At 31.9% G+C, this 22,863-nt stretch overlaps 1 protein-coding gene across 1 annotated transcript; it reads left to right on the top strand.

Moving 5' to 3' along the window:
- Positions 1-12,252: 12,252 nt before the first annotated feature.
- On the top strand, positions 12,253-22,546 carry LOC136274192 (uncharacterized). The gene is made up of 7 exons (XM_066080685.1): positions 12,253-12,345; positions 13,515-13,535; positions 17,881-17,958; positions 18,499-18,543; positions 21,401-21,475; positions 21,652-21,686; positions 21,856-22,546. Exons 1-7 carry the CDS (start codon positions 12,323-12,325, stop codon positions 21,882-21,884), a joined length of 306 nt encoding a protein of 101 aa, XP_065936757.1. The 5' UTR covers positions 12,253-12,322; the 3' UTR covers positions 21,885-22,546.
- The last annotated feature ends 317 nt before the right edge of the window (positions 22,547-22,863 follow it).

Here is a 22,863-nt window from a genome sequence, read left to right on the forward strand (position 1 = left end):
CCATTTTTTTTACTCATTTTTCACCATGATTAATTAAGCTACCTAGATACACTGGGTATGTTATATTTAATTTGTTTCATGTCAACAAAAAATGATGATAAGAAAAATTGTCATAATTAAAAAAATGAAATATGGGGCTTGATTTGTTACACATAAAATTGTGTTGTACATATAGCAATAGGTAGAAGGTGGAATAAGAGTTAGATGTTTGCGAAAGACTCGGAATGCCACGTTTTTTTTCTTTTTAGACATAAACAACTTAATGTTTTAATTACGTATGTTTTGCCATATGCAGCTAATCACTTGTAAAAAAAAAAATCAATTGGATATAAAATTTGGTGCATGGGATACAACGTAAGGCTTACCTATAGTTAGACCTATCGCGCTAAAAACAGATCAACTATTACAAGGTGTATGGTGACATGGTAAAGAAGTCGTATTAACTTTATACTTTTTTACCACCATTTGCATAGTTTGTCGGACTGAAGAGAGAGAGAGAGAGAGAGAGAGAGAGAGAGAGAGAGAGAGAGAGAGAGAGAGAGAGAGAGAGAGAGAGAGAGAGAGAGAGAGAGAGAGAGAGAGAGAGAGAGAGAGAGAGAGAGAGATTGTGCATTCATTTTTAATTAAAAGTTATTAATAGTTTACCCAGAAATTATTTTCTCAATAAGTTGACATGCAATCCTAATTAATTTTCATAACTTATAATGTATAACTATTAAGATTACGAGATACAGGTACATGAAAATGTATATATGTAGTTTTTTTCTATACATGTAGGAGTTTATATAGACTACAGAGAGAGAGAGAGAGAGAGAGAGAGAGAGAGAGAGAGAGAGAGAGAGAGAGAGAGAGAGAGAGAGAGAGAGAGAGAGAGAGAGAGAGAGTTTGCATTGATTTTGAATTAAAAGTTATTAATAGTCTACCCAGAAATTGATTTCTAAATAAGTTGACATGTAGTCCTAATTAATTTTCATAACTTATAATGTATAACTTAAATCGGTCAATTTAATCTGTTATCCATCAATGTTTTATTTTACACCAGATCAATTGATCAAAGAACCTGAAAACATTTGTTTAGTAACTGGTTAATTGAAATTAAAGTTTTCAAAGGAGAGGATGTTGACAATTTTTTCACTTGGTCAGTTGTTATATAATAGCTACTGTACACAGCCCTCAAGGCCTCTTGACAATTTGCAGTGCACGGTAGCGAAATTTTGAACATTGAGGTGACAGACACACGTGTACACATGAATATATACGCACACTTCCTAAGATCTGAATGGCAAGTAATTGATTATATAATAGCTGCTATACACAGCCTTTATTGACAATTTGCAGTTCACGGTAGCGAGATTGAGAAGAATGAGGTGACAGACACACGTGCACTTGTATATACACACACTCACTAAGATCTGACTGCTCGGTACTGCTAAACAATAATACAATATGTTGTTTTAATACCCCTTAATACTTTTCCCCTATTTTTTCAAGTAAGAAAACAGAATTTAAAAATCTTGATTTATCAGTTCTAAGAATTTTAAACATGAAATTGAGGAGTTTTAACATTGGAACATTATTTGGCATAGTGATATGAATTAAAATTTACTTGCTCTTTTATATTTTTTATTTTTCAAATAAAATTTAAATAAATGTATGATATTTTTCTAATCTTAAACCCGAAACATTGTTTTAAAATCATGCATGTGTGTATTTACGTTACCCATAACCGGCATTGGTATACAATCATGCATTACTTATTTATAAAATGTATTATTGCTTTATATGTATATGTACGAGGGCTGTCCAAAAAGTTCGTGGACAATCGCGTTTTTTTCATTTTAAACGGGTTTATATATACATATTATATACCAACATATTTGTCATAAAATTCCAAATCAGATTAAAGTAGTTTTGAATGTTTTCATTAAAATTAAACTTAAATTTTACTGTATTAAAGTGTCGCGAAAATCACGAACGGCCCATTGTCAAAATTGTCCAAACTTCGAGATTGAGTTTTCAGATAAGAATATTAACAGTATTTTTAATACAGGTAAAAACGTCAAAATATTCAACTGTGACGTAGTCAGAATTGTGAACGTCATTTTTATACGTCATTTAAAGCCGTTTTTAATTGAGCAGAGGATATTTCAAGGAGTTTACGGCAAGAACATGTCTTTGAAAACGCCAGAAAAAGCGACGTCGGCGGATCGCATGGAACAGCGCGCCATCATTAAATTCTGCGTAGACTCGGGGAAAACACCTATCGAAACGAAACAAATGATGGAGAACACAAAAAGGCATCGACACATATCAAGATCACTAGTCTACAAGTGGCACAAACGATTTTCGGATGGAGTTTGCGATTTAAAAGACGCTGAAAGAAGTGGAAGGCCTTTGCTTTGTGACGATAAAACGAAATCCCGCATTCATGACATTGTCATGAAGGACAGACGTCTGACGTTAAGAGAAGTCGCGTCAATAAATGATGTTAGCAAATCTTCGGTTTTTAATATCCTCACTGAAGACTTCTGTATGAGTCGTTTTTGCGCAAGATGGGTGCCCAGACTTTTATCCGATGAGCACAAAAAAGACGAATGCAGACAAGTAAGGCTTTCATACAGAATTTCAAAAGAGGAGGAGAGAGGTGGCTTGACAGAATCATTACTACGGACGACACTTGGCTGCATCATTTTGATCCAGAAACAAAAACAGAATCCAGCATTTGGAAACACCGGGGTTCACCAGCATCGAAAAAGGCGAAGGTTGCGAAATCCGTGGGTAAACAAATGTACATATTCTTTGCTGATCGGCACGGAATGATTTTGGTCCACGCTGTACCCTCCGGTCAGACGGTGAATGCTGCATACTACTCCAAGGTAGAGAACTACCCATTTCATCACATTTAAATTGTAATTACAGATTTAAAAACGTCCATTTCGCTACATTTAGCATATCGTAATTCATAAATTTCATACCCGGACATTCTAATCTTAATTTTGATTTATTTAATTACTATATATATTAATAAACCCACATATTCTAAAGCCACATACAGTGTACCAAACGAAACATTGGTTTTATTTATTAAAGGTGTTACGCCGCGACTTAGTTAAGGCAATAAAGAAAAAACGCCCTGCCATGGCTGTGGACCTTGGAAATATCATCCTACACCAAGATAATGCACCTGCACATACGGCAGCTTCCACGTGTCTGGAAATCGAACTCCTAGGATTCAATCTTCTTGAACACACGCCATACAGTCCGGATCTTGCTCCGATGGATTTTGCAATTTTTCCTTTCATCAAATCACAGCTAAGAGGAGTAAGATTTGAGAATTCTGATGAACTTAAATATGCTACTCGAACCATTGTATCTAAAATCGACAGTAAATGGTATTCGGATGTGTTCGATTCATGGCTAAGAAGGTGTGAGAAGTGTTTGCAGTGCAAAGGTGACTACGTTGAAAAGTAACAGAAACCAACGCGCTACGTACGACGTTATAAAAACGTCGTGTAACCATCAGACTGGGCCGTGCGGCCTGTACAGGCAATGTTTTTGTAGTGATAACTACATTATGAGAATGTACATTGTTCTGAATTTTATACACATGCATTATTATAGTCTATCTTAAAATTTAATACTTTTCTAAATATAGCGTCGTTATTTAGAATGAAATCACATGTGTCCACGAACTTTTTGAACAACCCTCGTATAAGGACAATTCTATAGAATAATGCATATGAATTACTAAACTGGACAATGCACACCGTGAAAAGTTAAAAGTGTCAAAGAACAGGACTTTTACCCCTTGCGAAAAAATCAGAGCTCTCTCTCTCTCTTTCTCTCTCTCTCTCTCTCATTTTCTATCAGGAAAAAAAAACAATGGCGATCATCGATGCGAAAAACATGATTAACATATTAACTAAATAAATCTACTTCCCGCTAAATAAAATCAACAGACATATCATTGAGACTATGATATACTATGCATCATTACACCAGGTAAAAATGTAATGTCAAAATATAGGTGATCATTTTGATCGGTGTGCAATTAGCTGCACGTGGTAATCATGTTGTGTTACTATGCGCTTTAAATCAGGCAGGTTACATGGGTCCTTCACTTTTTTTTTTTTTTTTTTTTTTTTCTTTACAAATATTCGTTTAACGAGGCCGGGTCTAATTTGTTCTGCCCTAGATTTTTGAATGAAATTTTTTACAAGAATTTCTTATGATATAATTATTATTTTTAGATTAAAAAATAAGACATTTACCGCACCGTTTGTTTAAGGGGTCATCTCAAAGTTTGTCAATTTTTAACATGGGACCCTGCTTGAATGGGATTTTGCTTGAAATGTACCAATTTTGCACATTTTTTAAACTTCTGCCCTAGGGATTTCTTTTTCTGTTCTACATATTAAAGTTAGTGCTAAAAGGCATTAAATGGTCAAATAAAAAAAAACCGTCTACCTCCTGGTTTGTTCCAGGGGTCTTATCAAAGTTATTTTTTGTATGCCCAATTTCCCAGTTTGTCAGATAATGGCTATTTTTTATTTGTCAAAGGCGGAAATGGTGATCTTTTTAGTATTATTAAAACATTCAGACTTATTTAAGTAATAAATAAATATATTACATCACATATTAAGGGTCATTAATATAAAATACATGGTTAATGTCTTGAAATAAATGAACTAAGCGATATTCAGGCGGGTTGAGAAAACGTGACAGAGGGCTAGGCTTGCTGAACCCTCTTCACGTTTTCGACCCGGGCCCAAATATAGCTTATACTTCGAGATATTTATGTTTATTCCTCAATATGATATCAATTTTACGCATTAAACGAGCTATTTTCAACAAATATCACGGAATATCTGCAGTTGAAACTCTCACGCCATGGCGTCAACAAAGCAAAAAGATGACGTCACAATACAAAAGAAACGGTGCGCGAAAGCGTGCGTACTCGTTCTGTAGTCGGCCTCGTTAAATACATAATGAGATATTTAAGCGGTTTATCGGTATACAAGTCTTAACTGAATTGTCAATGTTGAGTCAGATGTTTAGATAAAATTTAGACTAGTCTCCTCAAGCTTCAATGTAGATGGAAAAAGTTCATTTCTAGATTTATATCATTTCACAAAGACAAAATCTCAAGCGCTTCGAGCTTACCGCGATCATAAGTATACAGAAACACAGCGCATTAATTAACTAAAATGTAAAATGCGCGGAACCCAAAATCATCTTAAAAGAAAAGAAATACTGTTTATGTTTTCCGGGGATAGGGTCTGAGCCATATTTTTTAATTTATGCAAATCCAAGAAATTAGATTTTTCCATGGAGGGTTCAAGAGGGGGTGGGCTCCAGATCTCCCTTATATCCATTTGGGTAATACGGGTAGTCGAATGCTAATAGCTAGGTGTTGTTATGGGTGACCAAGTTTATTGATGTTCAGCTCAAGAGTATCATTTTTTTTACTGACCTTTCGTTTCTAAATAATTATCAAAACTCATGCTAACAACATAAATATAATAATATCTGCAAGTTTCCTTCTTTCTTTCAATAAAATAAGGCTCAATTTCTCCTTCACTTTTAAAATCACATATAGAATTGACATTCTCATTCAAGGTAAATGTTATTTATAAGTTTAATAATCGTTTATTATTTATTATATTTAACAATACATCATTTATAACAATTTCACATCTTTTAAGCTCTTGCAGGAGTAAAAACAATGGGATCAGTACTTCTCAGTACTTGTCAGTTTTTCAGTACCGTGAGTAAAAAGTGTCAGTACTTCTCTTAGTTTATGACTACTCTCTAAGTTTGTAAGTACTTTTCGAAGTTTCTCAGTATCGTCAGTAAAAACCTCACTACTTTTCTAAGTTTTTCAATAATGTCAGTACATTGTCAGTAAATGTCTATAAGATTTAATACATTTTAATTATATGGCCATATTGGCCCCCTAGAGCCTGAACACCGGACCCAGGGGCCATGAATTTCACAATTTAGGTAGAGGGCTACATGGACAACATAATCATGCATTTAGTTTTTTAACAAATGAATATGGGAGTAGAAAAGAAGATTTTCTAAAATTTAGTACATTTTTACTATATGGCCATATATAGTCATTCTCTCTCTCTCTCTCTCTCTCTCTCTCTCTCTCTCTCTCTCTCTCTATCTCTCTCTCTCTCTCACTCACTCACTCTCTCTATCTCAATTTTACTTTAGAATTATAACTAAAAACCACTGTTAAATTCTGTTTATAAAATCTGAAAAAACCAAGTCATTAAAGATTTATTCACTCATAACTAACGATGAAAAGGTCGTTCTACCTGCCGGATACTAATACCCGTTGCAAATCCTATCTACATGCAGAGTTTTAAAATGACAATGTCGCGATCAATGACCAAATAAAGGCATTTTATATGGAATAATGATAATGCAAAAAATATCTCGATTCAATGTTTAACATTACGTCCATGCGTAAAAATTTACAACTACACCTAAAGCACAACAGAATACACAAACAAAATGCCATTTTCTGGCATACCACATAAACATGATGAAACCGACGCCTGCAGGGCAGTTTGAGACAACATAATTATTCAGATATATCTTTAAATTACTAGCCAGGCACAGAAAATATGTGTTAAAGGAGATACAATTCAATGCAAAATTTTTAATGCTATTTACAAATTAATGGTATGTCAACGGATGGACACCAACACATCATCATTTTATGCCACAGTTTTGTGGGAAAATAAGAAAACAATCTTTGCATCTGTTGAAATTTGAAGGATTTAGAGATAAAATAGGTGAATAAAGATTGTATGAACGGTCTGAGTTCCACTACAACGTTTTTTTACGATTATCTTTACGGTGGGTACTTCGTTTTCAAACTTTATATCTCAACAAAGCTGAAGCTTTGGGTTTTGGTAATTGAAAGGTCAATCTTCAAACAATACCAACTACCTTTCATATTTTCCATTTACCAACTTGTTGTCATTTTTTTTATACTTGTACATAGCAGTGACCTTTATATATCTAAAAGCTAAGACATCTTGGTCCAATTGAAGTTTTGTTAATTTTGTGAAATATTTTGTTATAGTAATACTAAACACCTTTGTTTTTAAAATGTTTTGTTGGGACATGTACAAACTATGCATGAAATATATGTGCATTTGTTAGTTTAGGATACGTACATTTTTAAAAAAGCATGTTTATGTGTTTAAAATCCTTTTAAGATTCGAGTGTGAATAAAAAACACAGAGATATAACTTTCTGTAAGTATAGCCGTACGCATTATTATACATGTATCCCCATGTAATTATGAGAAATGTAAAGTATGCTTGACCTAGGTGTCTTATATCGGTTTAGGTGCCTTTTAAAGCGGGCTGTAGATTCTCGTGTTTTGAGAAACCATCGGCCAATAAGTCTGTCTACCTACATAATCAGGCAAATCAGTGATAAACTCTCTTCGTTGCAAGTAAAATGAAGAAAATTAAATCTTAACTTTTAAAGAATCAAATAACTAAGTAACCTTTGCAAAGAGGTTTAAGTTTATACAAGAAAACATTTACTTTTGCAAAAACACAATATAATCTAAGAGGTAGACGTATCATCTAATCTTTTTTTAATAAAATATCTTTCATACTTTATTTTAAAATCCTTATAGAAAATTTGTTTCAGTTGCGCCTGGTTTGTTTCATAAAAAAAAACTAAATTTTCAAGCATCATTGTAAATACCTTATAAGGAATTCCATTTCTCTAAGCACAAAGAAATTGCATTTCCCAGAATTGAGTAGACATATTTCAAAATTATCCGAGAAGAGAAAAGAGACGTTGTTTGCGAGTTTCTGAAAACGGAAAGACAGTCCCTTATTTTGTTCCTATTTCAATTACTTTGATAATATGATTTAAAATCCCAATGTTAAAGAGGAATGCAATTTTTTTCTTCGCTAAGGCTACAAAGATTTCGAAAAAAGATTGCATGCTTCACAGAGTGTATCAAGGGTAAAATTCTTACATGTATTAGCCCTTTTAACAGCTTTAGATAGGTAAACTGATCCTTCATACAACCAATAGTTTTGGAATTTCTTTAACAAAGCCCGTGTGATGTTTTTGTTCACATAAAATGTACTAAAACTATATCTTTAGCAAATTAGTGAATGTTGCAAGTCTTTATCTGGATTGTTAAGGCTCATTGAAAAATTTAGACTCCATTGCGTGTATACAACACTTTAATTATTTTCAGTACAGTGAATATCTTATAAACAATACAAGGATGCTTTTTCTTCTCAAAAATATTTGAACACATCTTTTTAATTGTAAGCATCATGCAACCCTCTACAGCTTAATGATATAATCTTAAATTCACTCATTGTCAATTAAAGTAATTAGTGCAAATCCATAAACAAAAACACATTTATACATTCTAGCGCGTACTGACAGTCAATTGTATAAGAAAACAATTCTTCCAGCATTGAGCAGAACAGTATAAGGATGAGAATACTGAACATTGAAGAGGATGAAAAGTAAGCATTCATAAATATAAATAATTTAACTTAGGCAACATATTCCAGTCGCAAAGGTGAACATAGATATTATATACATGTACACACTGTCAGACACTTGTAAATTTATAAAAGTTCATAGTTACAAATATGATTATAATTGCAGGCTAACACATTTTAGAGTTTTTCCAATACAAATGTTATGACACTGGGATACACTATCACATATAGAACCGGACCATCTGTTCTCTGCTCTACGTTGCACTTACAAAGTTCCACTGATGTTGTTTGTTTTGGGTTTTTTTCTCAAATAATTCGGGTTTGAGTCTTCCTTGTGTTGCTGATGGGCCTTTTGGGCTAATTGTTTTCTTCATTGGGGCCAGGAAATTTCCTTGCGGACTGTCTTTCCCTTAGCCAGATTAACTGTATGGACGCGATCTAGAAAAGCGTTGCGATCATTTAGATGGGCAAATTGAATAATAATAGCTTATGATGCCGGCTCTTTTTATCTGTTGTCTGGATTCCTTGGAATTTTTAATAAAGAGAGAGTCGAACTCTGCTTTCTCCATCTGAAGATCGATCAATCTTCTCCTTCTGTTTTCAATAAATCAAAACTAGATATATTGCATTATTAGTATGTACTGGTCCCTGCTGATTAACCAATTAACAGCATTGTCTTTGTTTGTAAGGCACAGTATATTAATTGCATTTTCAAAGAACTAGGTCTCAATTCTACACATAGTAATTCTACTTACACACATAGTACCCTTTCCAAGCAGGAAATACTTCAACATCAGAAATCGGTTTTAGATATCCTTAATATTTCCGATAAACAAATGGATTTTGATTAACCTAATTTGTACTGGATTCCAAAGCTTCACAAAAGCTGTTACAGGGATTTTTAGCAGGTTCCAGTAAATGTTCTACTAAACCTTTCTGTTTACTCCTTACTAAAATTCTTACAGTAGTGAAGGAGAAACTTCAAGAGCACTGTACAACAACATCCTTTTGAAACGGTATGAATCAGATGTTGATGCTAAAAATATCTAAAGAATTATTAGAAATGCGAAGATCACATAATCTTACCAAAATCAAAACATCAAAACGTATGATTTTGAAATGCTTTATACAACAATTACCCATGACAAAATAAAATCTAGGCTTTTTGATATCATCGACATATATATCAGCTATTAATCGTTATTTCCATACTTACGTCAACTAGATATATCCCAGTGAACTTGAAATTAAAGATACCACAGACTCTGCGTCATCTGTTTCATATTTGGATATTTTATTGGAAATGTACATTGATGGTAACCTAACAACAAAACTTTATGATAAACGCGATGACTTCAATTTTTCTACAGTCAACTTTCTTTACTTATGTAGCAATATACCTTCAGTACCTGCATATGGTGTTTTTGTCTCTCAGTAAAATTGATACACAAGGGCATGCTCTTGATATGAACAGTCTCTAAGGCAACGCAAGCTACTGACAAACAAGTTGATAAAACAGGACTATCAACAGTCTCGTTTGAAGTTATCTTTTCGGAAGTTCTGTGGTCTATACAACGACCTTGTCAGCAAATACAATTTTCCACTGGATAGCACACAGACTGACGTTTTTCATACTGCTAAAATATTTTCAGAAATTAAATCAAATAACCCGATACGATTTGCAAACATATTTACAGATGACAAAACATATGTTCAATATCTCAAACCAGCAGAACTGGAAACAAAATATGTCTAAATAAACACGGTAGAAGGATCGTAGTTGCCAAATGAACACAAAGGGCATTCTTTATTGTTTATTTTTCTTGTGTGATGGAGTAGCCGTACAAATTCCAGTGCCGAAGGTAAAAGAGTCAGGTCAGTATTACCGAGATGTTTAACTTCAAAAGAAACAAAGAAAAATGATCATAACGACACACTGTGTCCGGATTGTGTCATGTTCGTTTACTTCATGAAAATGCTCCATCACATACATCTGAGCTTGTGAAACAATTTTGCAAGTCGGAGAAGGTAACTTTTTTGCAACACCCACCATACTCTCTAGACCTAGCCAAAAGTTCTTATATGATCCTCGTTACAACAACGCTTGCCTCAGCCATAAACCTAAATGAGCGTACCATGATGCATTTCAGAAAATGATTCAGAGATTCAAATTATGAATTGCAAACCGGAGAAAAATTTTGAAGAGAATTAATGTTCATTTCAATATTTGAGTCGAATGCTTGTGAGATATCGTGCGATAGAAATTTCCTGTCGAATAAACCTTGTTTATTGGGAAGAAGAGAAACAATACGGAAAGAGAAAGGTTTTCCGCTGAATTTGGAATACCTTCTAAATAATTTTAATAAAAAATAAAGCAATAATGAGAAGGTGTTATGAGATAAATTAGACACATCATAATAATAGGAATTACAAACGAAATGAATAATTTAAGTGAACCGTCAGAAACGAGGGACAGCACCAACATCAGAAAAAAATGTAATATTGAAATTGAAAAAAGGAAGATATTTTAAAAAAGAAAAAAAAGAAGGCACGACACTGCAACAGTTGTACTCCTAATGTGAAAATCAGGTCACAAACAGTTAAAAAAAAATATTCTATGTATATATTAAGCCATCACATTTCAAAAAACTGACTATGTGCACAGTGCCTAGGGAAAATGCGTAAATGTAAAAAACAGATATTGTTGTTCAGTTTGCAGACAGTGGGGTATGTTCAGGGGTGACAATTGGAGATACGGGATAAACAGGAAGGACAACAATACACATAAAAAATACATAAATTGACAATGGTAATCAGATGGTTTTGATGCTGACAGACGTTTCCATAAATAGAGAGTTGTCTCTTACCTTACAGATTCGTTTAAGATGAACATTTAATTGTCAGTAATCTAGAATTTTTTATAGCAAACTTTTTTTTCTCCAAAAGTACGGGCATTTTAAAGATTTGTGAGGTGAGTGAAGTTAAAACACCAGGAATAAAAAAAACCCCACATATGTTTTGTAGAAGGATATTAAATGAGTAAAAATTTGTATATTTATGATGCTATCATAATAAATACAAAAGCTTGTTCGTTTACATAACTGTAGCTTTCCTGTTCTTTGCGGGTTTTTCAAAGAGGAGTTGTTCTGCAGATTGCTGTGAAATTATCCACAGTTCTTTAAGATTAAATGACCTAAGATGTTTTGCTAATATTGATTTAGTATGATTTGTATTCACTGATTTTTCATTGTTTAATTGAATGTCATATATGTATACATTGCAAAACGTACGTTAAATTCAATTACAATCTTATTAGTGTCTAAAAACAAACTCTACGATTCTGTTTAAAGATAAGAAATAAATATTGCTAATGCCTCTTTATTTTTTCAGGAAATGAATTATTTAGACCAGTCGTATTGGAATATCATTACAATAACCATATTACAACCATAACCCAGGTAGCCGTCAGTCAACTCCAATCGGCCCATTTTCTTATTTTTCCAAGAAAAAATAATATTCTAATAATTGCATTTAAAAAGAATTTCCGGTGGGTTTGTTTTTCTTTGAAATTGACGGTCATCACGTGTCCCTTTGCAAAGTTTAATATATAGAAACCACATCCCTTTAGCAAAAACTCAGCCTGCCCAAATGCTGAACAATGGAACGACATTCCCTTTTATGGTAATATTTAATTATTTCTCTGAATTTGACGGCTATCACGTGTTCCTTTGCAAGGCGAAAAATATATATATATAGAGAGAGAGAGAGATCAACCATACCTCTAACATTGCTAAACCTTGCCCAAATACTGAACAATGGCAACACATTCGCTATTCAGGTAACATTCTATTGTTTTATGCAATCCATAATGTGAGTAAAATTCTTTTGAATGTAAATTTGTGTTTTATTCTGCAATCATCATTGTTTTCAATTGTTTCGAACAAATTCTCGGCATTTAGATTGTTAGGTTGAAATCTTTATTTAAAAAAAAGCGTTGATTAAATAGAAATTATGTAATAAATGTCATGGTTGCAAAAAAAAGCACAGTATACAAAAAGATACTTATTGATGCAAAATCTAGAATAAAAATACATTAACACAGTTGAAAGTCTTGTTTAACAAAACACTTACATATCAAATTGAATAGAACTGTTATTCAAAGTTCTTTTTAACGTTTTTGTTAAGTAATGCGTGTATTATTTCGTTTAATGTCTTTCAGCTCTTAAAGCTAAAAAAATGCTTGATAAATAAATCACGAAATAGACGAGTAGAGTTTAGAGGTTTCTATCGCAATGATAAATGGATTTACAATTTTTTTTAACGGCTCTAAGATGATAGATTTTAATATCAAATTGTGAAATGAACATATTTAAGGTCATCCAAACTTGAGATTATTTTTTCAAAAAGCAGAACATTGCTATTTTTAAATAATAGATAATATTGTAGCTTGTGAACGATTTGAAAATAACCAAGAAAAATTGCATTTTTAATTTATTTTTAAAGTATTTTACATAACCAGTAAACAAACGTCCCTGCTGTGTTAAAACTTGAGATCTAATTTCATTTAAACATATTCTATTATGTAAATATACAATACTGGATTGGGTAGCAAACATTTTCTCTGTAAGCATTTTCTGTATCAAGATCTGCAATCTGATATCATGTCCATTTCGCTACACAGTTGGACAAATATACATGACGATATGAACAATTTCACAATGCACAACACCATGTAGTGACGTACATAAAAAGTAACGATCTAAGTACCCGGGTTTGGAGAACCCCGATTTAGTAAACACATTTTGTTTTAATTCTTCAAAAATCACTTTAGATTATTCCAATGAAACTTAATATGAAAAATGAAAAAAATGTGCCCAAGGTTATGTAGAATAATATATATTTATACATTTGCAAATGTTCATTTTCTCTTTATTTTCATTGTTGATATTAAGTATCAGTGTCTGGTTTGTCTCACATAATAACATATATATATATATATTTCTTTAGCCCTTCCCCGCCAGCTGTAAGGTAAGAAATATAAATCAATTCATTATGTTAGTTAAATCCTTCTCCGTGCCATTAAGGCGCATAATGCCTTATAAATATCCAGCAGCACTCGATATGGATTAAGCACTATAACATAAAATTAAACATTGTCGTGACATGTATCAAAGAAACAAAGAGAGTCACAGGCCGTGACGGTCACCTGATTTCTATAGCTCACAGATGGACCTGTCAATGAGAAAATAAAGTTAGTACCTGAAAAAGTTAACAGGAATAGTAAAAAGGAAAATATAGAAGAATACTTTTTAATATAGTATTTTAAATTGAATATATATTCGCTATAAGGTCAAATTGCCCCTTCCCCCGATTGTCCAAGGACTTTGCATTTTGCAATTTTGGTGGAGAGTTTGAGGGAAATTAAAATCATGCATTTAACATTTTTACATCTGTTTAGGAGAAGAGAAGAATATTTGTTGAGATTTAATTCATTTTCGATTTATGGCCATATTGTTCCTTTTTGAAGGCTTGAATCCTGACCCAAGGGCAATGATTTTCATAAGGTTTTATTGCATTTATAATTGCATTTAGTTTTCCTCAAATAAATAAAGAAATTGAGAAGAAATTCTTTCAAGATCTAAAACATGTTCACTACATGGCCAATATGGTCCCCTTGTTGTCTGAATACATATGTACCTGATCCAACGACCATGAATTTCAGTCGTTTTGTGAGATTGTTTAATGAACATCATAACCAGACATTTATTTATTTTTTTCACATATGTGGGAGTAGTGAAAAAGATTGTTTAAAATTTTCCCTTTTTGGCCTTGAAGTTTAAATAAACTAAAAAGGCAAAACTGAGAAAAGACTACAACAGAGGCATACATCTGGCAATGGCAATGTTCAACAAAGTTTAACCTTTCAGGCAGGAGGCTCATAAGGCGGTAGCTTATATACATTTTTCATGGTAATATGCGGATGATAAATATTGACTCCTTTTTAATTGGGCAGTTATAAGAATTTTCTAACTTAAAGGTTAGGCGTTGTAATGATGGGACACTAATCAAATAAATATACAGCATGGACGTCATTATTGTAAAAATATAATCGAAATAAGCAATATTTGGTCTTTATTGTTGGGGGCATGACCGACGAATACGTAAAAGTGAGTAAACATTTTGGCAAAACTGCGCATTTTTCATTTCAGTAAAAATTCATACTTATTATGGAGTATAAAAATATTACCTTTACAATTTAAAGTGTTTATTTGATTTTTAACATAAATAACATACGAGAGCTCCACCATTGGCTCAATGACTCTCGGGCTACAGTAAGCAGAACATTTTGTGTGTGTTAAATCAACTAAAATTTGTTAAACCTAAATGAATAACATTTAAAAACTAGTAGGCTAATTGTTTTCGAACAACTAGAGGTCTTTCCACCTTAATATGTTTAATGAATTGCTAGATTGCTCAATAAGGTATACAAAAAAGTATCATCCCTATCAGTATGATGCATGTTGTTCTATAAAATGGGAAAACCACAAAGCCATAAAATGATCAATTATTTTTAAAGAGAGTTTTTTTTATTTTCAAACCATTCCTTTAAGAATTCCATGTTGTATGTATCGTAAACATTTATTAAATTACTTTTCTGATTTTTTCCCACTTACTATGAACAAAACTGAACCGAGTGAATATTCTTTACCAATTATATGAATAGTAAACCTAACAATAGAAGAGAGTGTCCGAGAGGCTAACTGTCTTTGTACAAAATGAATGGGTTGACTGTTAAAACAAGTTCCACGTGAGTAACCACAGGACATGTGATACCTGGCTGACCCAATTGAATGCCCTATTGCGCAATCCAGAAAGCTATTGAAACCCTTACTATAATTCTGTATTTTTAAAGATATGAAAATCCATGTGGTCCGAACTCTCTATGATAGATAGTAAAACAGTTGTGGGTGATTGTATCGAAGTTTCAATACTTTCAGGGGCAATAACTGCTAGAAGGGGGCCTCAGATCTTTTCGGTATAAAAGATTGAAAAACCTTCTGATTATACTGAACACATTGGTAAAAGTTCCAAATCTCTTTCTCCTATGGTTTCAGAGGAGTAGCAATAACAAGTATTTAGTATAATAGGGGCAATACGTTGTAATTATTCAAAAGTGTGAGCCAAAGGGCTATATTTTTTAATGTCCAAGGGTGTCCTACTATGTCCATAAAAAAAAATTCTCTACCACCCTGAACAAAAGAGACTTAACAAGTATTCCTTTTAATTGATCAGCTATGTTAATGTAATGCTAAAGCATTACGGTACATGTATTAAACATGATAAATAATATATACAGCACTGATTTGTTTATTTCCAAAAATGCAATGCATGGATAAGCTTTACTTTTAGTAGGCAAATTATACTTCAGATTAATATTTTTACGCATACGTGAAGAAAAACGTGATTTGAATCATTATGCATGTAACTGTATAACTGAATTACTTTCAAGGCAAACGCATAAGAGTACATTTTTTAGTAATTCACGGGATTTAATCTAATTTAAGATTCTAATAAGGCTGTCATTGGAAAGTTAATAAAGTAGTGCAAAGCGTGCGCAGATAGTAAAATTTGACGGATGCCTCATATGGACACAACTGTGATCGGCCGAAGCCGATCACAAAAACTCATTAAATAAGAGATTTTTAAATGACATTGACTTTTGACCTGTATGTTATTTTGTTCGGCCATGGTAGACGCTTCCATCCCAAGAGGTCAAAAGTCTCTATGATAAGTATTTAAGTGGGAAGTAATTCTATCGAAATTTAAATACTTTCAGGGGCTATAACTTCTAAAAGGGAGCCTCAGATCCTTTCGGTATGAATAGATTGAAGAACCTTTTAATCGTACTAAAGACATTGGTAAAGGTTCCAAGTCTATATCTCTTATGGTTTTAGAGGAGTTGCAATAACATGCATTTCCTTGTTAAAGGGTAATAACTCTGTAAGTTCTGGGAGTTTGTTGACACAGGGTCAATTGGTATCATAACTTTGAATGATCAATCACATATAGTTTATATTGTTTGGATAACCCTCATAGCAAAAAAATAAATCCGAGGTAAATAGAAAAAAGAAGAATAAAAAACATAAAGAAAACAAGAGGTCTTTCACCTGAAAGGTGGCAAGACTTAACAATACAAGAAAAAAGATGAATCCACGTCTAAGTGGAAAGCATGAACACATCCTAAAAAGGCAATTTTAAACCTCTATATGCAATAATTTTTTAATTATCCTCAAACATATGATTATGTACATTTAACCAAAAAAAAATAGATATTAAAAAGAGTTTAAATTTTAGCTAATAAAGCATTTGTTTTACAAATTGTTTATTTCTAAAGAGTATTAATTAGAATTCAACCATTGTCTCCTAACATTTGTAAATTACAAAAACATGTGATATTTTCCTACGCCAAGGTTCCGGCAAAAACATAGTCCTTGTTAGATTTTAAACTTTGATTACTATTTCTATGCCAAGTTGTATGATTGTAAAGAAGAAAGATTGAACTGATATTTTAATTTCCTTCTATCTTGATTTAATGCCCATTTAATCAAATTTATTTTGACAAGCATGGGTTTTTTAATGAACAAAATATAATAAAGACATTAGAGTATTCTACCTTGAGACAAAAGAAGAAGTAGGTTGGAGATAGCCTAACTTTATTCAAAAAGTGTGAAGAATGTGAGAGTGGTAAAAAAAACTACAAGTAGTTTTTAACCACTCTCACGTTATACGACTGGTTACCAGTTATATTATGACAATAATCACTTGACTAGATGTATGTTTATAGGAAACACAATTTATTTTGTCTCGATATTATATGTAGCAATTTGGAATTAGCCAAAATATCGATATTGCAAGACCGGTTATCATAAAAACATGGACAAATGTTCGAATAATTGTAAATAGAGTGGCATCACAAACGTGTCCGTTCATCAGCGTGTAGTTGCCAAAATGAGACACAAAAAAAACAACAGTTCTTACCTCTAAATAAAGAAGAGTCCAAACTTTGCATATTACTAATTTGTACACAAAATCTCTGGTACAAAAGACCTACAATAATTGATTTATCCTAAAAATATCTAAGATATGCATTTATGTAAACGATTTTAAAAAAATCAGGGTAATTGATTAAATGTATTATAATTGACCGAAAGCTACTGTTTCTAGATTGATAAACGATCAGTTCAAGATGCAGTATTTTTATTTTTCAATTTTGCAGTTTGTTTATGTACTATGTTTTTATTTGCATGTTTAACGTAATTTTAGATAATTTACATTTTATTGGTTTTTTTTTTTCTATAAACTTTTGATATAGACGTAAACACATCTGCCATCAAGGACATTCTCATCAAAACGATGAGGAAGTTAGCAAATGCAACAGACAGGAAAGAAAGTATGTATTTCAAAATAGTTTTGTTTTTATTTCAATGGTAAAACGAAACAAAATAACAGAAGATTCAAGCAATGTTATAAAACAAAAACCAAAGAGTATCTTTACAAAAATTTAGTTAGGTATTATTAGAGACTTGTCTTAATAAGATCAATTAAAAGTTAAATATAAAAATGAATACATTTTGCGTTAAGTAAGAGGACTACAAAAGGAACTTAGCAATTAAACATATCGCCAAGAGTAAACGTCACACAACATATACTGATAAATTTATTGAATAGAATAGTAAATCAACATTGACCTGTCAAACAGGGCCTGAAAAGCTAAAACAAAACAAAAGCATTGCTGACCATTCTCGATGTGCAAAAACGATTAAAGCTGTTCTAAATTTATTATTGTATTCCATAAACAATAAACAAAATAAATGACTGTTTTTTTGGCATTTATTTGTAATCATCACATGTAAACAAAATCAAGCAATCGAGAGACAAATACAGAGAAAAAGCTGTAAATATTCTTACATTTATTTTATTTATTTTAAAGATTGCAGGAGATGAAAGTAAAGCATGAAATTGAGCACAAAGTAGTGTGAGTTTTTAAATTGTTTACATCATGATTAATTGTTGTTTTATAGTATTTATGTTTGTCTTTTACATTTCCAAAACTTAACAAAAATAAATTAACTTGTAAATACATTTACCTTCTGCAAATATTTGAGTTTAATGATGAATAATATTAAAGATGAATATAAAATGCCATTAAGATATACAACTGTCAATCGATCATTCTGCATATATCAACAAAGATCCACAGGATGAATGACCATCTTTAAGTCCTCCTTAAAGATAGCTTAAAGGTGTTTAAAGGTAGCTTAAAGACGATCTTTAAGCCACCTTTAAGCTACCTTTAAGCTATATGTATTGCTTAAAGGTGGCTTAAAGAAAGCGTAAAGATGGCTTAAAGGCAGCTTAAAGACTATCTTTAAGCCACCTTTAAGCCACCTTTAAGGACAACTTATAGGTCCTTAATGTCCAAACTTCTTTAAGCCACCTTTAAGCCACCTTTAAGCTACCTTTAAGCCACCTTTAAGCCATTAAAAAAAATTTAATTCAATATTGTGCTTAATTTCCAACAAAATGTATTAACTTTATGAAAGAAAAGGTATTAAAACGGTTTTTGTTCTAGAAAGAAAAATGAAAAAAAAACACAAAAAAAAAACGGCCGCGGTGAGAATTGAACCCGGGACCCTTAGTTTACTAGCATCACCACATATCCTCTGCGCCACGGCAACTTACATATATATAAGCGTTTTTATATCCTATATATCAGTGGATATTGAATCACTGTATTGAATGTGTTTACTTGAAAAGATTTTGACAAACCATTCAGTTTGTAACAATCAATTATATCTAATTTATAAATTACATGCATGTATGTATTTAGAATGAAATACGGAACTTGGTCTTCAGTGAACAAAAATATATTATACTTAAATGGAAACCGTTAGGTTCACTATAGTAGGCTTTCTTAGTTAATAAATTTAAACCGAGTAGATATACGTAATTCATCTAATTTATAGCTATAAAAATGTAAGAAAGAAAATGAAATCATTTCTGTTATTAAATGCATTGATACTATTAGGGTATTTGTTCAATTTCCCGCAATTTCCCGGTTTTCATGATCGCGGCGCCGTTCCAATATGTTTAAATATTTACATGTAATTGTATGTACATGATTTTTAAACTATCAATTCTATAACAAACAAAATTACCAATTACCGGTGACGTATTTACTGCATGTGGCAATTGCAAATGACTTGTAAATACAATTGTATGATGTGCCAGGCAGGGTATATTTGACATATTTACCCTTATACATATATTTAAATAATCAACCCCTATTTATGATCACCGGTACATTAATTAATTAGCCTCAAGATTTTACTCTTACATACATGTATCGTTAATTTGTAGACGTAACATCTTTGAAACCCAGAGCTAGGAAATAATACTTTGAAAATGAATTACAAATGTAAATTAACTTTTATTCACTAGACTTATCGTATACTCGTACATACTAAGATTCAACGCCTTTAGAAACCCTGACGTGCACCTGGGCACACGACACACCTGTTGTGTATATCTTGTATATTCTGTGTTAGTTCCAGGGGTTTTCTTAAGTTGGACAAACAATAGACTTTAATTAGATATACACAAACATGCACCTGGGCACACGACACAACTGTTGTGTATATCTTGTATATTCTGTGTTAGTTCCAGGGGTTTTCTTAAGTTGGACAAACAATAGACTCTAATTAGATATACACAAACGAACAAAACTATGTCTAGACAAACAAAGCAGTAATATCCTGCTCGATATAACAAAGGCAGTTGAGAGTCTTTTCATCTTTAACATGTATCTAGCAGATCTAGAGTTAGAAATAATGAAAATTGAAAAAAAAAATACAAACCTTAAACCGATTAACAAAATAAATCATGCATTTTTGGTTCATTATCTTTATTTTGTTTAATAACCAGATGAACTGAGAGAGAGAGAGAGAGAGAGAGAGAGAGAGAGAGAGAGAGAGAGATTTTTTTCACCGATTAATTTATAATAGGAAACAAACATACTTTAATTAGTTTTATGCACATATGAAGATACAGAGACTGCGCTCATCCCTACAATAATTTTGAAACCCCCAAAAAATTATAAAGAATTTTATAACGGCAATCTGTGTCCATCGGAGCGGTGCTGATGATAGCGATCTGTGTTTAATGGAGCGACGATTAAAACCGCCTGGAACACCCCCCCCCTTTCTTGGAAATTATATTATCACTCGGATGACCCCCTCCCATCTCTATAAAAGAGCTTTTGCATTTAATATATGTTTTTCTTGTTCAGCTTGATCAATATTGACTTAAAGGCCACTTAAAGACAGTGTAAAGGCAGTGTAAAAAGAGCGTAAATGCCACTTAAAGATGCTTAAAGGTGGCTTAAAGGTGGCTTAAAGGTAGCTTAAAGAAGTTTGGACATTAAGGACCTATAAGCACTTGCTTAAAGGTGACTTAAAGGCGGCTTAAAGGTTGTATAGCCTTTAAGCTCCTTTAAGTCACCTTTAAGCCACCTTTAAGGACTTGCTTAAAGATGGTTTTTCGCCCGGTGATCTGGTTTGATAAAGAAATTCACACTTTTTTAGATAACATAATTCTAATGTTGTTTTATTGTTGCCCTAATGAAAAGATTATCATAGCTTTATTAAAAACACAAAAATTCTATTATGACATTTTTATAAAGATTCCTAGTCCAATACTTAATAAAAACACACATATACATTGAATCATTTTTATGAAAAGAATCTGTAAGATTTGTATTTTAGGTCGTTCGATTTTTGATATATTATATATAGGGCAATGTTTAACAGTTAAATCAATTTGACGTATTGCAGTGACCGAGATGGTGCAGTTCATCGACAGAAAATAAAAATTCAGGGTGATCCAAAGCGCTTTTTTGATGGAAAGAAGTATGACACATTTTACACAAAATATTCTAACTAGATTTTAACATTGTTATCGACATACGCTTAAGTAATAAACAAATATTTTAAAAACGAAAATATGAGGTACAATTCATTGACAGAATCAGTATCTGTTGCATCTTGTGAAATAGGTTCCTCTTCTGTTTTTTCTTAAATTTCAGAGTCCCTGGGATGTTGGCAGTGGAAGATAAAAAAGGTTTGGATTAATGCATGCTTACAAATATATTCTTAAGAATTACTAAAACTACATACACGTATTACTTACTGTACATAATTTTGTTTTATTCATGACTATACTCAAAATTGTTTCGTTATAGTTTGCATTTGCAGTTACATTTGTTACAACATTTTTATACTATTTTTAGGACAAAAGCAAAAAGCAAAAAAACATTGAGTTTGCTCTTATAATCCTGACCGGTGCAAAACATACCAAGAAAAAGGAAACTAAAGAAAACATTTCCTGGAAGTATTTATTAAATAACACCGGATTGTATAATTTTGTATTTCTTTGTTGAAAAGAGTAGTAATAACTCATTAACCATGCTTTAATTCTTTTAGATAAAAAGGCCAATTTGTGATGACATTATCAAACGTGTTCACTCTATGTAATATCTACTCATTTAATCAAGATAAGCAATTTATACATATGTTTTCTAACTACCATGTAATGCATTCTTTTATCTTTATTTTTGTTGAGTAATATTTATGTGTTTCACTTAATGAAGTCAAATTGTCATCCTACAATTAAGCAAACAAATTAAATCAGAGAATGTGTTTCCGTTAAATAGAATAGTATTTTGTAAAAACATTGTGTGATGAAGGAATAATTTAAAGTTAAAATTTAAAAAACATAATTATGTTTGAATGTCTAAAAAACTATATTTATAATATGTTGAAAGATAAATCTTTCGGCAAATTAAAATATTCTAGGATTGGTCCTAAAAAATGTAATTTCCGCAATTTTGGATGTTTATAATTTTATATGTTAGTATATGACTTCAAATGTTATTGTTTGCGATTTTTTAAACACTCATTTCGAATTAAAAAGTCTTCATAACGTGCTTTCTGACTTTCTAATTTATCTCAATTATGTACTCATTTTTGATATTATTTGTAATGAATGTTTCCTTCTGTATTATTCTAAAGAGATGTTGACCGATTCAGACACATTATTTCATGTTATTTTTAGAAAATATTCATTTTATTTGTTTCTATCTATTTTCTTAAAAAACACAATATATGCAAACATCAAGTGAGATTCAGACACATTATTTCATGTTATTTTAAGAAAATATTCATTTTATTTGTTTCTATCTATTTTCTTTAAAAACAAAATATACGCAAACATCAAGTGAGTTCTGCTTTTAATCATT

This window comes from Magallana gigas, chromosome 3 (assembly GCF_963853765.1).
Source record: "Magallana gigas chromosome 3, xbMagGiga1.1, whole genome shotgun sequence".
Taxonomy (NCBI): Eukaryota; Metazoa; Mollusca; class Bivalvia; order Ostreida; family Ostreidae; genus Magallana; species Magallana gigas.